At 37.2% G+C, this 18,019-nt stretch overlaps 1 protein-coding gene across 1 annotated transcript in view; it reads right to left on the bottom strand.

The window, feature by feature from the left end:
* Window positions 1-18,019, bottom strand: part of ARSK (arylsulfatase family member K) — a 23,968-nt gene that overhangs the window by 3,202 nt on the left and 2,747 nt on the right. Inside the window, exons 2-9 of the mRNA XM_031058942.1 lie at window positions 15,879-16,008; window positions 13,751-13,910; window positions 12,595-12,723; window positions 10,930-11,212; window positions 7,292-7,463; window positions 5,181-5,405; window positions 2,172-2,396; window positions 1,830-2,090 (exon numbers count right to left, since the gene is read on the bottom strand). Of these exons, the coding sequence (XP_030914802.1) occupies window positions 1,830-2,090; window positions 2,172-2,396; window positions 5,181-5,405; window positions 7,292-7,463; window positions 10,930-11,212; window positions 12,595-12,723; window positions 13,751-13,910; window positions 15,879-16,008 (1,585 nt within the window). The remainder of the gene's footprint in view (window positions 1-1,829; window positions 2,091-2,171; window positions 2,397-5,180; window positions 5,406-7,291; window positions 7,464-10,929; window positions 11,213-12,594; window positions 12,724-13,750; window positions 13,911-15,878; window positions 16,009-18,019) is intronic.

Raw genomic sequence — 18,019 nt, 5'->3', positions numbered from 1 at the left:
AATTTAAACATTCATTCATTAAAAAGCACACACACAAAACACATCCAGTTCACCATAATTTTATTTAACTCTATTTTGGACATTGTACTGCATCCTGTCCAGACCTCTGGAAAGTGAGAAAATTTCTATTCTTTTTTCTCTTGAACAAATTTTCATGGGGATATAAATACTTAGTCTAATTATGCAGCCCATTTATTTTGTTTAAGTAATTTCAACCATACGTGAATTCATATTAATAAGAACGATAATGGCATGTGCTACAGGGTTTCAAGATTTTTTAACTCTGTGTGGGAAGTTGCTCACAAAATGAGTGTGGAGCCATCAGAAAATATGTCTCATTTTTACGTTTATTTTTACTGGCTTACTGCTACTACTGAGCATTTAATAATAGATTCCAGAAAACATTTTATGTATGAAGTATAATGTCATTCTGAACTGATACTATAGCAGCAATGATGGTGACGAAGAATTAGCAAACCTAAGCACTGCTGTAATTACATATTCTCATAAGTGGAAGAGCTGTTACCTAAATCTTACCTTCTTCCAAAACTACTTTCTTTTTGTCAGGTCACTGGAAAAATGGGAAACAGTATTTTTCTGATAACTCTTTCTGCAAGCTTCAATTGTGTCTCCACTGTGTACATTTTAGGTTTCAATTCTCCACTCACTGATGTGCATTAAAGCATTTACTTGCAGAATCTAATAGCATTCAAACAGTTTTTATTTTATGTTATACAAATCACACTGTCATTTTTCAGAGAACTGTTCTGTTCATAGGCTTGGCAAGAAGGCTTTTTCTTTTTAATTTATGATGATGAGCACAGAGGAGCAAGAAATTAGCAGACAGACCTTGAAAACATAGGGAGTCAGTCACACATAAAGTTAAGTACTTGCATGAACCACATGTATGTTCAGACCTGTACTGGTTACCAACTTTTTGATGAAAGTCTATTCAATCTAGACTTACAATACACACAGGAAACTCCACTATAACTGGTACTTTACTTCACTAAGTTTTATAATCCTTGCTTTTCCTTATAAATGGAAGTTCTTATTGAGTTTGAATGCTTAATACTCAGTACTTTTGCAATCAGCTAAATATTACCTACACACAATTAGTATTTGCACATAACCCTTTCCATATACACTCACACTTACAGAATAATAACATCTAAAACTCTAGTTTTAGAGTACTGGCTAAAGTTTTAGCGCTGGTTAGTTATATAAAGTGCTCTTGGCTGTCACAGACATATTTTATGAAAAATCCTTTTGCCAGGATTTTTTCTCCTGAGAAGCCTCAGAGGAAAAGAAAAACAACGATTATCTGCTGCTGCAGAATGCAACAGGTGCATCTTTGATTGGTCTCATGCGGCTGTTTTTAATTAATGGCCAATCACAGCCCAGCTGTCTCAGATTCTCTGGTCAGTCACAAGATTTTATTATCATTCCATTCCTTTCCTTCCTTTCAAGCCTTCTGATGAAGGCTTTCTTTCTTCTATTCCTTTAGTATAGTTTTAATATATCATTTTATTCTATTCTTTTAGTATAGTTTTAATATATCATTTTAATATAATATATATCATAAAATAATAAATCAGCCTTCTGAAACGTGGAGTCAATATTTTCATCTCTTCCCTCATCCTGGGACCCCTGCGAACACCACCACACTTGGCTTTCTCACACAAAGCAGTAACAGTTCAGTTATCTTTACTTTCAATACGTTATAGAAGAAAATAATTCTACCATTTGAAATACAGCATAATATTACAAATGCATAATGTTTTTATCCCCATTCATATGAAATCCCCAGGTTGTCTGTATCTACTTACCAAGCCACTTGTCAATTGCATTCTCATACTTTTTTGGGTCCTTTAACCAGTCTTGATGCCACCTAAGGTTTGCAATAACACTTGAGTAATTTTGACCCAAACTTTGTTTCCAACTGATAAACTGTTGTTTGTTATACTCGTGAACAGAAGAAGAAACCTTTGGATAGTTTACTATAGAGCGAAGTATTTTGTCCAAAGAATGTACAGTTACTGGGAATTTTATGGCAAGGTTTGTAAGCTCATCTGGATCAGCAGTAAGGTCTGCAACAAACAAAAGTCAGTTAAGATTCAATTTGCACTAAAGTAAATTAATGAGTCAGTCAAGATATAAAAGCAGCATACCAAAGAGTTGGGGAAGTACTGAAGAGCCATCTGAGTACGTGATGTATTTCCACTTGCCAGTTCTCAGCATATATACAGAGGAATTCACATTGCACCCATGGAACTCACTCAGCACCCATGAGGGCCGAGCTCCTCTGGGTGACTCTTCGCTTTCAGCCTTTTCACGTAGCAGCGGTATAAGAGAATATCCACTGAGATTCTGTGGGACAGGAATTCTTGCTATATCTAAGGTAAGAAACACAAAACCAAAATGCTACTGCAGTTTTCAGTTTTAAAAAAGTCTAACACAATGCAACCAGTGTCTGAATGTTGATAATAACATGTGCTCTCCTAATTATTATCCCAAAATACATAATAAAAAATACCTTAAGGAACTTCCCAAGGCAAGCTGCCCCGGATCTTGATCAAATATATCACCTATGTATAACTTAACCTTTAACAGAAGGTTGTGGAAAGGGATCACAATAGTCTCCTCTGATGGTTGGTGTTATTTTATTCCTTAATCACAGTTGCAAACATTTCTCTTTTGCTCTGATTATATCAGGCAGAAGAAAAAGAATAACACAGCATGAAAGGACCCTAAAAGCTCCACATCCAACATGTTGTAGCTGTTTATTTCTTGAACAATAATGGTGCTAAGCTCATCTGTAGCATTCTTCACTAGTGAATAATGAAATGCTTCATGAAAGGTGGCCTTTATTATCACCTGTAACTGGTGGGGACACTTGTTTCCCTGGCAGGACTGGAGATAAAGATGATATTTGAAGTGCAGGTACGGAAAACACTGGATGACTCCATAGCCTACTAGACGGCCAATAGGAGATGCTGTAATATCCATAAGTTCTGCAGCATTAACTTATACCACAAGTTTCTCTAGCTCCCAAAGATCAGGTTAAAAGACTGCAAAGGTTTTTCAGAAACATTCTGAAAAACATAGCTGACAATCCCAAGCATGTCCTAAAAACCATGTATGACAGTACTGCTATTTTTAATCACCCCACTATACATTGTTTTTAGTAATTCAAAATTCAAAACTTTCCATTTCACAGAGCACCATGGTAGTATTTAGTCTGTTCTGTGTTGAGTGGTGATACTCTGTGCATATAAATTGCTCATAGGTGACTCTTTCCTTCATCAGCACACGTCTTCCTTTCTGCCCTCTGCCCAGCCAGCATCTGACAAAGTACTAGGAAGACCCACAACATGTAAAGCCAGCAAGCAGCTCTTGATCATGCACGCGCAAAAAAAAAATTGAACAAACACACACTACATTCCGAAAAATGAAAAAGGGATATGGGCTCTTCTGTCATCCTAAACCTGTAATGCTATTACTTGCAGTAACTGGATTTTCTATGTATAAAGAATGTTCCAGCCATTCAGCAGCTCCTGCTTTTCCAATAGAGAGCCAAAAGTATTTCCATACAGAACAACAAAGCTAGTGCTGCCTGGACATTATGCTACATCCTGTTACAAAAAGCAAGAGCTGTTGCAGGTCTGACTGTACATTTGTATCACACAGATTCTGCTGGAATCAAAACATTTGCACTTATTCTCAGAGCCAGTGCAGGAGGCAGTCTTGACCAAAGCATTTGGATGGCATCTTAAAGAGAGATTATTCCCCTGTGACAACCCAAAGCAAAGCAATTAAATTTGTCACAAAAACAGACTTGAAATCTGTTTCCTCACTAGTCAGCAGCAGCATGCAGACTGAGAACATAATACATGATAGAGATGGCTCTTTAGGTTTTCATTTTCATCATACATGCCTTTTTCACATTCAGAATACCGAGAAGGGGAACTGTCAGAACAGAAGGAATTAATTATGCACAGAAAGTTCTGGGGGAAAAAAGCCCAAATGAAAAACCCGCAGGAGGAAAAGACAGAAGGATGTTAAACCATCTGACCAATTATGTCACTTGGGAAAAAGAAACAAAGAAATAAGAGATTTTTAACTCTTTACATTGGATAACATAACTTATATAAGATCCATATGTAGTACAGATATATATACATAACAATTTGATGTCAAAATTTGGAAGAGAAAGCCACGCAGATTTTATATCCTATTTTTCCCTGCATAACTGGTTCAAAAGTTTTGAGAAGACACAAACAGATAAATAACTTCTGTTTACTTTTTAGAAAATCAACTTAAAACAATATAGAAGTGGATTTTTCACTGATATTTACTGCTAGATGCACAGTTTTATTCATGTTTATTCATGTTCTCCAAGCAATTGCAGTGTACATGTGACACAAGCCTTCCAGACTGGTTTGAAAAAAATATTTCTTCTGATTGGAAGCCTAAAAGATCACAGATAAAGCCTCAAAAGATAACTTTAGCTGATGTTTAATTCCAATTAGAATTGTCTCTTGCATGATTTATCACAGACAACTGTTCAAAAATTCCCTTCTAAATGTAATTTCCATCTAAGTAATTTAAGTTTAGTTCTTTTTATTTTATTCTCTGTCAAATACTGAGTACTTTCATATCTCATAAGGTAAGAATGGATATCCATTATCACACCTTTTTACGTGTGCCCAGATCATTTTTATATTTCCTATACAAAGCTTTCATCACACTTCTTCCACATGACCCTTCATAAAAGACATTCCTTTGCTAAGTTAATGAACCTGTCCCCCTCCTTTCAAGTTTAATCTCATCTCTGGTCGCGCTTACACCGTAATTTCTATAGTGAACTGTTGGGTGTGAAGGCTAGCAAGGACTATTCATATCCAAAATGGGTTTTATTCCTTTTTTTACTAACAAATAACCCTATATATAAGCAGTCAGTGTAATTATGTGGAAGACAGTTACAGTAATAAGGAAGATAATCAGTTTCTTTATTTTTTCATCCATTTTTTACTTTTTCTGTTAAGTCCATATATATGGTCCAAATTATCTCCTGTTGTGTCTCAAAGTCGAAACATCATTCTGACTATTATGATACAAAAGCAGAATAGTAATGGTAACAGGGAAAAAAAATTGTCACCTGAAATTACTTAACTCACCAAGCATAGTAGGATAGATATCCACGAGAGATACTACATTTGGTATTTGTTGCTGTTCTCTTAAACCTGGTCCCATAACTAAAAGAGGAACATGGGAACTTCCCTCATACATGCTCATTTTATAGAACTGACGGTGTTCCATAGCAAGTTCTCCATGATCTGCAGTGAATATAACAATTGTTTTTCCAAGAAGCCCAGTATCTCGCAGAGCTGAAATAATCTCACCTGCAACATCAAAAAGGTACTGAAAAGGATACATTCAAAATATTTCTTCCAAGGTCCGTCCATGCAAAGCAGCATGTAAATTTCAAGGAACCCTCCTAATCCAGTGGAGGAAACTCCTCTTTTGTTGCACATATATTTGTGCAATGAAAACACAACATATACGCCTCTATTTTGGTACGTACATTTGTGCAACAAAGACAGGGCCAAGATCAATGAAGTTGGTAGTTAAGCAAAGCACTTAGGCATCTTAAATATTAAAACTTTAAGGATGACTCATGCCTAAACATACTAGTTAAAAGATCTTATAAAATTACAACTGCAGTGCAGTTATTTTGCAATCCCTTATTTCCTGAACCTGTAAGGATTCCATTGTTTCATTCATAAAATGAGGAGGAGCATTTCTGTGTCTTTTAATTCACTTTGCCAATCTAATATGGTGTCCTGGTTTAGGTCATATGCCTAAAAAATTAGCTTATTTGATCATGAATTTCTTATTAGGATGCAAACAAATTCTTGTTCATTCATGGTCACTTTTCAAATCAAAAAATAAAATGCTGGAAATTAAGACCAACTTGCATTGTAAATTTTTTATCTGTAGACCTTCCTGCAAACTCTGAAAAATTCTAAATGTACAATTAATTATTTCTTCACAACTTTCACTAATGCGCTTCTAAAGGACATTCCAAATGTAACTTTATTCTTCAGTCATTGTGTAACAGTTGTTATCCAGTCTACACATTTGAAATCAGCTTCTAAGGAAAACAACTTATGCCCTAAAATGTATCTTTTCTTCCAGCTCAGCTTTTACAGTCTGTCCCCTTCACAAAAGTGTTTCCATTATTTCAGTTAGCACTTAATCAAAGAGATTTAGTTCCTCTTGTACATGGGTATCCTGGGTACAGAGGAAAAGAAGGGTGGAATTTCCAGCACTATTTAATAACATACCACCTATGTCATGGTGGGGGCATGGTTTTCAGGAGGAGACACTTAGGTGTGTTGAAGTTGATTAGTCTTACCTCTATGGTGGAAAAGTGTGAACTGCTCCCTTAACAGTTGCTGAAATCAAGGGAGGCTGTAACTGTTTCTGAAACTCTGACAAGCTGTAACTACTCCTGCAGCAGCAGGAAGATGCTGCTGCCATCACGGCTGCTAGTGCTTCCCCACTGCTGCCACTGTCAAGGCCAGCACTTACAGAACTCTTTATTTGGATTAATTAGCTCTCCAGGCTTTGCTTTGCTCCTGTTTTCCACTGTTTCCTCCAGGCTGGAGAAAGGATAACAAATTGCAGAAACTATTTTGCCTCATTGCTTTCATTTTTCTGAGCTGCAGGATCCAGTGGGGAGGAGATGGAGATGACAGGTGCCATCTTGCCTTTGTCTGGAAAAACCACACTAGGTACTCTCTGGGGGGTGTTTTCGCTTTTTTGTTGGTGAACACTCTTCCTGTGGGTGGAGCACTCTCCTCTTGTGTCCTCTTTTATTTATATTGTCTTTATTGCGAGTTTTTTGGTAAAATTGTTGTTCCCACTTCTGGCCTCTCCGAGTATTTCCTGTGCTGGGAAGGGGGTGGAGGAGGAGGGGCAGCTTGCATGGGTTAATTTTCCCATTGGGTTTTAAACCAGTGCAATGGGTCATGCCATATTTTGCTGCAGTCACAGGATTTTTACAGAGCTTCTAACTGCTGGCTGTGATTACTTTTCAGAGTGCTCCCAACTCAACTAAAATGGTATCCTCTCATTTATCATATAGACTGAATGAGCATCTTCCAACACCCAGATGTGAATTGTGGTGTTTTTTCTATTTTTTTCTTCCAAAGATCAGCCCTATCAACACTTTCTTTAAAAAATCAGAACTAGAAAACCCATTGTGTAATAAGACATTACTTACCCAGCATGGCATCTGTCTCTGCACACATAGCATAATAAAATGCTCTAATATTTCTCACTTCTTCCTTTGTAAACTCTCCTGTGCAATTCTTGGTGTACGATGTGTAATAGTCTACAGGATGCATCTCTGAAAGAGAAGACCACTTAGGTATTTTAATAGCTTCATAATTTACCTAAAAAATAAGAGAAAATTAACATTACTTTAGCAACTGAATTAAACAAGTTTTTTAACACAGATTTATTTTTAAAAAGTATAGCATAAATTCATAGTTCTCAATTTATGGCCCAGGAAACAGTAGCTGCTTATTTGTTACACCATGCAGCTACCTCCTCCATACTTCCCCACAGTTCCACAGGTAATTTTTTTTTTTTTAACCTATGAAAATCAACTAGAAACTAAGGCTAGGAGCCACAAATATGTGCTTCACCAACTGCTGTATATTTTTAAGAGAGATATCACAGAACACTCTTCTAGAGTAGGTACAGAATATTGGCAGAGAGTCTTTGTAATTATAGAATAAGTATGAACCTATGGATATAAAAGATTGTGTGTTATGTGGGACTAGAGAACAACCTGGAAAACCATGTAGTCTGGGAAAGCCTCCAGGACAGTGATGACAAGTCTTGGCATCGTAATAAAAAGAACTCACTACATTAATCCAATTTTCTAATACTTTCTACATGTTTCTACATAGGTCAATCTATTTAGTTATAAAGAAATGTAACATCAGTATGAAACCAAAAAGCCAATCTATTTGTATATTCAAACTGTGCATAGTCACAGATACTGTCTGCTTCAGTACTAGCTCTAGAGTCTTGAAATTTGACATACACATTTAGCCTTGGCTCTCATACTTGTAAATATTCTCTTAAATAAAAGGGAACTTGAGGCAATTTCCTCTTGTACTTTCACTTGTTACTTGGAGGAAAAGCCAGCCAGCTAAACAAGCTGATAAATCTGCAAGAGCTCTACTACCCACAAAAGTAAAACCTGGCTTTGTAACAGTCAAATAGACACAACAAAATATAAGTTTCCTTAGGATCTATAGAAAAAACGCTGCCAGAAAAAGTCATTAAGATAAAATAATAATGCTTTAGTCATTTTCTTGCTCCTCAAGGTCCTTGGCTACATTTTGGAGTTACATTTTGGACTTTGCAAATGGTACTTATCAGCCGCTTAAGATAAGAGAGCAAAAAGTGTCCCTTTCCATCCATGATTCTTTTCTACAGGACTTCAGCCTAGTTTTAAATATTCACAAAGCCACAATCCCTTTGTCTGTCTATGGTAATGTCCTGGGTAACCCAAAATGTTACTGTACTACATATCTATTTGTGCCATAAGATTGTTACTGTGCCTTTAAGACCTGAAGTATGGCTGGAACAAGAACTGCAGGGCAGCCAGGAGGTTCCAGTTTCTTTAAAAGGTCAAGAAACCCAAGCTGACTTCCTCTTCTGCTGAAGGAGGAGACACCGCTTCAGAGGAGCCTGATATGGGTGAATTTCTGGGCTTCCAACTGTAGCAACTTGGAAGAACTGCATTTAGTGAACAGAAACTGTATTTCCAGTTATCTTTGCAAACTCTAGGCAGTGAAGCTTGATCAGGGGGTTGGGCCACCCCACATCAGTGTCCAGAGACCAGTTTCCCCTGCTCCCTTCTCTAGCACACCAGCAGATCAGAAGGCACCAGCACCAACACCAGTGGAATCCGGTGGGTGCAAGAGGAAGCAGCAAACAGCGGTGCTGACCCCACATGTGCCAGAACTTCCCATCTGCCACTAGACCTTCGTAAGCTTCAGCCTTCCCAGGAGGGGTTGCTGCCATCCATTCCCTTTGTTTCTTGGAGTGCATGGTGGCAGGTGCCACCCTGGAAAGAGCCTGACGCCACTTTCCCTTTACCCCCTGCAGGCAGTCAGCAGCGGGGCGCTGTCAGATTAGAAGGGGGCTGCACCCCACCAGTTTGGGATCTCTTTGTTCCTGTGGAGCTCCTGTGATTCAGCAAGTTTGTATCCAGTGATTATTCACTGCTATTTTTTGCATGTTGCTGTTTCACTTGTTAGTAAATTTATATTTTCACTTGTATCTATTGGTATTGGTTCCTTATTGGTGGAAAGGGATTGGTTGAAACTAAGGGGAGGAGCTCATTTCAGAATGTCTACCTCTTTGAATTGTCTTACCAAGACACATATTTCACAACTAGGAAAGAAGCCACATGCCCTGAAAAATGACAACTTGTGCGAAACCTAGACGACCATCTGGTTGACAACACAGTGTTTCACAAACATACTGTGTTGATACTCTGATCTGTATTACAGCCCAAATAAACAGGACATTTAATTCAGTTCTTCACTTGTGTGATCAAACTTCTTCATGAGATTGCCTCTGTGATTTTAAAAGACTGCTTCTTCCATGACCAAAAAGGAGCTACACTGCAGAAGAACTGGCCAATGGTCAGTAAATGGTAGTATGTAGCCCACACAATGCAGTATGTATACACAGGGGTGGGAAGGAGCCCAGCAAACTGTGCAGTTAAGGTACTCTGACTGGATAAAAGATGACAAAAATTTGTCAAAGATGCTATAACTGTTTGTGACTCAAAAAAAGCACCTATGCTTCCCAAGATACATCTAACCTAGCAATCAGCACCCAGCAAGTTTTCCTTAATAACTAAGACAGATCTTCCTCTCCCTACAAACTTCTCACCGTTCCCAGAAGAGCCCACAACCCTCACTATGATGAAAAAAAATCGCATCTCTCAACCTTCATTTGTAAATCCTTTTTTTCTAGGTATTTGTATTTTTGGTACACCTAGGTAAAGAGGTTTAGCAGTTCTGTCATGGAAAAGGCCACAAGTTACATAAATTGCATACGGAGGGGTTTTTTGAAGTATAAAGTCTTATCAACCTAATTCTAATTCTGCAGCTGCAGAGAATAGTAATGCCTTTCTGCAATTAAATCTATTGTAGTAAATTTGTATTTTATGGCAGTTAATGTCAACTGGAAACTATACAAGACTGAAAGAAGTATCTCTTCTTTGGAATGGAGTGCTATATCCTAGTTTTACACATACAGACATAAGGACACCTTCTTGAAGGACACCTGCTTGAAAACCTACAGTAGCACAGAAGAAGTTAACAGAAAAGGAAGACTTCGCTGTGTCTTATGTTGTTTTATGTTCTAGGTCCATACTGCAGAAAAAGTCAATCTTTCACTGTAAAACTCAGACAAAATTATTACATATAGTATCATTTCTAACAAGCAAAATACACAATGTTCATAGCAATGAGCTTCAGACCATTACTAAAATTCATTTACAGCTAAGAAGAGCAACAATCTCATTTTTATTAATGTGTTCTAGCTATTGAACACTATACTTATTGATTCAATGACTACTGCTAACAAACCTTTTCCCACAACAGAGACAAATTTGTCACTTCTATTTTCTTAGCCTTTAATCAGAAATCGAATATCTCATTCAAGTATTTTCTTACTGTGTAGTGAAATATCAAAACTATCTTGAAAAACCATTATATAATAAAATATTGTATTAAAATACAGTTATTAATAAATTAGTATTTAATAAATACTAAATAAGTATTAGTATTATTAATAAATTAGTATTTAAATTTTATATTTACATACCTTTTCAAGCCAATAGGGAGATGTTAAAAATGTAGAGGATCCAAAATTTTCTCCTGCATAGGGTGATGGATACGGGTGCGGTAAATTTAGTCCCAAGTACAGAATAAATGGTTGAGTAAAGTTAACAGCTTCTTCCTTTATCCAATTTACTGCTTTATCGACATTTTGCCAATCTTTTTCCATTACTCTAAACTGCTTCCTATGGCCTGTAAGTTTCACCATGGGTCTTCCTTCTTGTCGGAGCAGGAAGTTAACATCCCTAGTCCAAGCTTCCACACGGTTACTGAAAATACATACACAAGTCACACACTCAACAGAAAATGTTTTCTTTGCTTTTCCTCCAAGCAAAAAGGATTATGAATTCCTGAAGAACTTCAGGAATTGCAACTTTCAGTTGCAATCTATTTGCAATACCTGCAAAAAGGAGAATTGTTATTCAATTGAGCAATAATGATTGTGCATATATTTTATAATCAGACCTTCAGCCTTTTTATGCCTGCTTCTGAATCTTCTTTCTTATTTATTACCCATTTATGTCAGAATGGCTCTTCTCACATCTACAAAATAATACTTAGAAATACCATTCCATCTTGTGAACCTCTCTCCACATTTTGGCACAGATTCACACACTATTTATTTGTAAACTGCGCCTGAGATTTTTATGTGAAAGAGTATAGTGGGAAATAACTTTACTGGTGAGGCTGCCTTTAGAAACAACACTCTGGATGTGGCTTTTTTTATTAATTCATTTAGACAAAAATCTGTAAGAATTATTTCTCTTGTATAAATCCTATCAAACAAGAATAGAAAAGAGTGTAAAGAAAGCAAGAAGGAGGGGAAAACGGCAACATTTTAATGATAAAATATTTTTGAACAGATTTTCTAATGTCATGGCAATTGTTGTCTCTCTAAAACACTAAAAAAAAATCTGAGCTGCAAATATCCTTGTTTCTTTGCTAGAGTGAATGATGGTGGACATTGGTAAGAGGCAGACTACCTAAGACCCTGACTAATCATCATCTTGTTCATGGCAATTTCAATATAACCAAGAAATTACAAAGGAAAGTATAAAACTGCTCAAAGTTTGATCACATGCTTTTATCAAAACACAACATTATTACTGTTTAAAGAGCACCTAACTAGTTTTATCTCCAAAGGAATTTTACCAATGCACTTTAACTTCTAGAAAAGCTATCTGTAACAATTTTTTTATTCTTTTAACTTCTTGTTTAGGCTCACACTTTCAACCTACACAGGCTTAAATAAATTACTTAGAACAATATAGGGTATCTGGTTTACAGAGAAAGCATGTTTCATAAACATTAAAATGAAATTCTGACAAAGGTGTGTGTGGGTGTGTCAAATTGCACCTAATGTCATAATACTGATTTATACAGAAAAAAAATACTATGTAGGCCATAGGCCAGTCTGATTATCCAGTCAGACTGAGATTAGAATCAAGTTTAAAGAACCAAATCCACTCATAACTAAAAAGGAAGCATTAAATAACTCTAGCCTGTTTGTCATTAAAGAAAAAGCTTCTCTTTATTATTATTTTAACAACAGACATCATTATCAGTCAGTGAGATAGAGCATGTTCATAAAAACAACACAGAATGAAGATTCCCCAGCAGCCCATGGAGAAGATGGTGAGGAAGGCTGTACCCTTGCAGTCCATGGAACAGATATCCATTTGCAGCCCACGAAGTCTCCCACACCAAAGCAAATGGATATGCAAAGAAGGCTGTGATCCTGTGAAAAGCCTGCACTGGACTTCCAGCAGGACCTGTGGACCTGCAGGGAAAGGAATACAGGCTGGAGCAGGTTTACTGGCAGGACATGTCACCCCCTGGGAAACCCACACTGGAGCAGTTTGTTCCTGAAAGAGCACATCCTGTGGAAGGAACCCATGCTGGAGCACTTTGTAAAAGAACATAAGCCGATGGGAAGGACTCACTTTGGAGAAATTATTTGGGGTGGGACCCCACACTGAAGCAGAAGAAGGTAAGGAGTTCTCCCCTCACGAGGAGTGAGTAGCAGAGACAATGTGTCATGAACTGACCACAGTCCTGTGAGTAGATGTGGTAGAGAATTTGGAAGTTAAGCCTGGGTAGAAGGGTGATGGAAAAGTGTTTTAAGATTTGGGTTTACTTCTCGTTGCCTTACTCTGGCTTCTAATAAGCAATAAAATAAATTAATTTTCCTAAGTTAAGTCTGTTTTGTTGCATACCTGAGTGATCTCTCTCAGTCCTTATCTTCACCATTGAGTCATTGTTTTTTCTCCTTCCTGCTCACTGGAGGAGGTGGAGTCACAGAACAGTTTGTTCTATCATGGTGACCCTGGTCCCACCACAACGGCACAAGTCTTTGAACACTTATGGCCTTCAAAAAAAACCCTCAAAACCTCTGACATTTTGTGACACTAGGCTTAATATTTAATTATTATAGGTATGGGGTTTTGTTCTGCTTTTCCTATACTGTTAGTACTATTAGGAAGTCAGGAAGTCTTAAGGCAAGGCAAAAACAGCTTATGAATTTCACTTAGGGAGCAATAATACCAGTATTAGAAAATAACCATTCATGTTGGGCAAAACCAGTTTCTGTATTACCTTCCAACTACAGGTAAAAAACAAAGTACAGCTGCAAGAGATATGCTTGCTTCTCCATGAAGTTGCAGGACAGATCTCTGCTAGGCACCTAACACAATTTCTTTTAAGTTAAAGCTACTATCATTTCACCTGGAGACTGAAACCACATGACAGCACACTACATGATTTGTTTACTGCAGCCCATTTCACAGCAGGAGAATCTACCTGATTACCTTACTGAATGATGTCCAGAAGTAAAGTCCAATTTCCCAAACTTCTGTGTATGGTAGCCATTCTTCTCCATGAGATCCATCCATGTTACATAATCTGGGTTTAGACCTTTGAAGTTATTCCAAGATTCTGTTATATGAGTGAAAAGACCACTCCACATAGCTGGGGAAAAAAATGATGAGTGATTAGTACTCCCTACCTATAAGGTTGGGAAGGGATTAATCTTCTCATTATTACAGAGGTAAAAAGTCCAAACTGTGATACAATAGAACAAGGAATACAAAGTATTACTCTTCCAAATCTTATTGCATAGTCAATACATGTATCAAAATTTACTCAAATAATCCCCAGAATTGCAGAAGAATGTCCTATCTTTCCAGGTGCTATGCAATCATTAAATCAAGTTCTAGTTAGACCAGAAAATATTCTTCTTGATTTCTGAAAGAAAATGGCATGGTAGTAGAGATCCTGATTAAACAATCCTATATTTACATGTGTTTCAGAATATAAGTTACCCTTACTACAGTTAGATTTAATGTGAGTTTAAAGTTAAGTATATTTGTGGAGAGAATTACAATACAGTATTCTCATAAATACAATATGCCCTCAATTTTATTCTTTTTAGGCAATCTACTTCACTATCACTTGCAGAAACAAAGTGAGAATATTAAAGAAGATACCAAGAAGAAAGGAAACCAAGGCAAGAGTTGCAAAGGAACTATGAGGGAAGATTTTTTAAGTGAATTCCTATTCCTTTGCAGCTTATAAAGAATCATTCACTCTTTGCAGTGCTAATTTAGAGTTAAAGGTAGTTCCTAAACAGAACTAAGTTCATTTCACAAGCAATAGAAATATCCTGTAAGCAAAGTGCATCAGCCCCATATGGCAATACCGGTCCTTTCCCAACTCCAAAGCCCTCTTTCCCATTATGTCTTCAGGTATCATTCCTGACACCTCCACAACAGATGTACCCTCAGTTCCTTGCAGGTATCCAAGCTCCTGGCTAACCAAAAGATGTCCTGCTGGTTCAGAGCCCCACATATGAGGTCAGTAGTTACAGCTACCTATAACATTACACACAAGTGATGAATTGTTTAATTCATTATGCACTTTCTCACAGGAGTACTAACCTGCCATTTGCACAAACTTCTTAAAATTAAATAATATTAAGTATTGTTCTTAGCAAAAAAAAAAAAATGGCTGAATGACTCAAGCATCAAGAAAAAGAAAGGAAGGCTGACCACTTGTTCATGTAACATCATCCACTTAAAATGTGACCATGAGAAAAAAGAATGGGGACTAGGTAATCAATAAAGAGAATATTAAAAATGTAACCCTATATATGACAAAAGTAGACTGCCTTTGTCTGCTGCTTCTTTCAGTGTATGCTTTGAGAGTGAAGGGGGACCTTTCTATAGCTAGATCAAGGAGGATTTACATTTTATACAGATTAAGGAGGGTTTTTGCAACAACTGAAAAAGGTAGAAATGTTTTAAGATGTAACCTTTGATTGAGGAATACAGTTTCCTTCTATCTTCCTAGCAAATTCTGCAACTGTGAAATTGAACACAGAACAAGAATCACATTAAGTAAAGAAAAACATGGAAGTATTCAATTAAAGCTACTGAAAGATGCGTCATGTATCTAGAAGACTGTGGCAACTGCTACCACTTTATTCAGCTATTATTATTTATTTCTCTTTGCTGAATACAGGAAAGATATTTATTAACTTCGTATTGGGAAGAGAGAGTAGTTCTGAGTGTAGTTTCAGCACTGCAGAACAAATCGATGATTTCTCTACAAATCCAGAAGACTTTTTAAAAATATGAAGCTTCAGTGGAGTTTGTAAAAAGATTTGGGAGCTTACACTTAACTGAAAAAGGAGAAACAAAAGAAAAACAAAAGAATAAAGGACGAAACATAAGAAACAGAATAGATAAACAGATGAAAGAGAAGAATACCATAAGAATTCAAACACAGGCTAAAAAAAAAGGATCTTATTGAAAAACAAAACAAATCCCTCCCCATTAAAAAACTTCAAATTCCCCATCATTACCACAAATTTAAATTGACATATGCAAGCATTTATCTGGTGTTTTGCTTGGTTTTTGCTTGTATCTTTGGTTTTACCTGCACGGGAAGGACAACAAATTGGAGAATTGGTGTAGGCATTAAGAAAAACAGTGCCATGTCTTTTCATAAAATTTATGGAAGGTAAATCTACAGTGTGATTTCCAGGCAAAAATGTCAAGCGTCCATCCTGCAATGAGACAAAAGCAACACATAAACAGCATTAATGCAAACTGTCGGCTGCATTAATTCATGTATTTGTTATTGTGGACTGGTGTTGCTCAAATGCTGCCAATTCTATGCAGGTTTGGAAAACAGCCTTGAGAAGCTCTAGATAGAACAATATAAAAAGGATCACTTTTGAAAAAGTGAAATGGAAATAATAACTGGGCTTCTTTATAGTAAAATTAATTCCACTGTATCACTACACATATTCCAAGCTCCAGTTCTGCAGGGGTGGGGTTGTACCATGACACATTCAATGGGAATAGGTGCAGTGAACAATAAAAAGGAGTAAGGCTGGATCCCAATGTAGATAGATGTATGCACTAGCACATATTTCTGTGAAATCATCACTGATTCCTCATCCTTTCTAAAGGTTTATCCATACCACTTCTCTGTGAACTTATTTGAAACTATGGACTGGAAAAGGGATCAGAAAGCTAAAGAAAGGCTATTCTCCCACAGAAATCCCACCCACAATGGTTCCCTTTTGATACTTCCATAATGCTAATTTTGATGCTATCATAATGCTTATTTCATTTTAATAACTTATTTGTTTAGACAGATTTTTCAATCAGTAACTTAAAAAAGATTAAACATTTTGAATAGGTAATTTTACAGTAAAATATTATTATCACACAAAACCAGGTTTGATGCACATTTCACATCACTGTGTTTTATCTGTCACTTTTATTCCCTTCCTTGGTTGAATAAGATGTGCCAACACAGCCCCAGCCTAACTGGCTCTTCAGTGAACAGATAGGCAACAGAGCATCTGCAGTTTTAACTGCAGAAAAATGTAATTCCCGGCATTTGCTTTCTGGCAGAAATACTCTTGGATAACCCGGCATTGTAGAGAGTCACTTCATTCGGCACCAGCAAACTAACTGCAGCATCCCAGCCTCTGAACTCAGCTCATATCAGAACATGCTAAATGAGCAATCACCTAATCATAAATGGCATCTTGAACGAGCACTCACTACAACAAACTGGAAATAAAGCTGTAACACACAGTAAGAACTTGAACAAAACTTTGGACTGAAAGTGCTCTTTAGAAAGTCGTCCTGGTTCCAGCCAGGATAGGGTTCATTTTTGCAGCAGCCAGGAGGGGACAAGGCTAAGACATGGAGGTTATTGTGTACCACACGTCATTTTCCAGGAACAGGGGAAGGGGTCCCTTCCAGGCCAGAGTAGCGCGGCAGCCAACAGGTACTGTCGGGCTCTGCATAGTATAGTGGCGAGCATTCAAATGTGAATTGCTCACCTCTCTTTTACATTTTTGTTATTAATGTTATTGCTGTTACTGTTCTAGTAAATTGTTCTAGTTCTGCTGTTTCTAGTAAATCATTCTGACCCCAATCCATGACCTTTATCTTTTGTGTCTCCAATTCTCTGCTCCAGCCTGCCGCAGAGGAATGGGAGGGGGACAGAGAAGCAAGCAAGTGGTACGTGGTTTGGAGTGATTTCAGTGGGAACACTAAATTGGAGAATACTACTCCTAAACCATGACAAAAGTACTCAACTGCTGTGCAGTCCTGTCAACAACACGCTATTAAATTTCTCCAACAAAGTCTTGTTTGAACAGCTGGAGAGAAGAGTTCCTTACATTGATACTTTGATACCATATTCAATGACACAGCAGCAAAATAACTCTATATTCTTGGCGTCACAGTACACTTGGGGTACTGTGACATGATTATTGTTTCTACAGATGACAGGGTACTCAGTGAAAGTAGTAAGTGTCATGAATTGGCTGAGAAGGTGGAAGCTCAGCAGCTATTTCAGGAAATCCATCCCCTAAGAACTGTGTAGGATTTCCAGGTTTTGAAATACCTATGGAAATAAAATTACTTTAACACAAACAAGCACCTTTCATCCAGAAACCTGAGCTGCATTGCAGCAAAGCCTGTCATGCATCACACAGTAAATTTCAAGTAGCAATTCAGGAGCTGAATTGCCTACTAGCACATTTCAGCAGG

The sequence above is a fragment of the Geospiza fortis genome, unplaced genomic scaffold (genome assembly GCF_000277835.1).
Source record: "Geospiza fortis unplaced genomic scaffold, GeoFor_1.0 scaffold279, whole genome shotgun sequence".
In the NCBI taxonomy this organism is placed as follows: domain Eukaryota; kingdom Metazoa; phylum Chordata; class Aves; order Passeriformes; family Thraupidae; genus Geospiza; species Geospiza fortis.
This window is presented reverse-complemented; position numbering and strand designations above follow the sequence as displayed.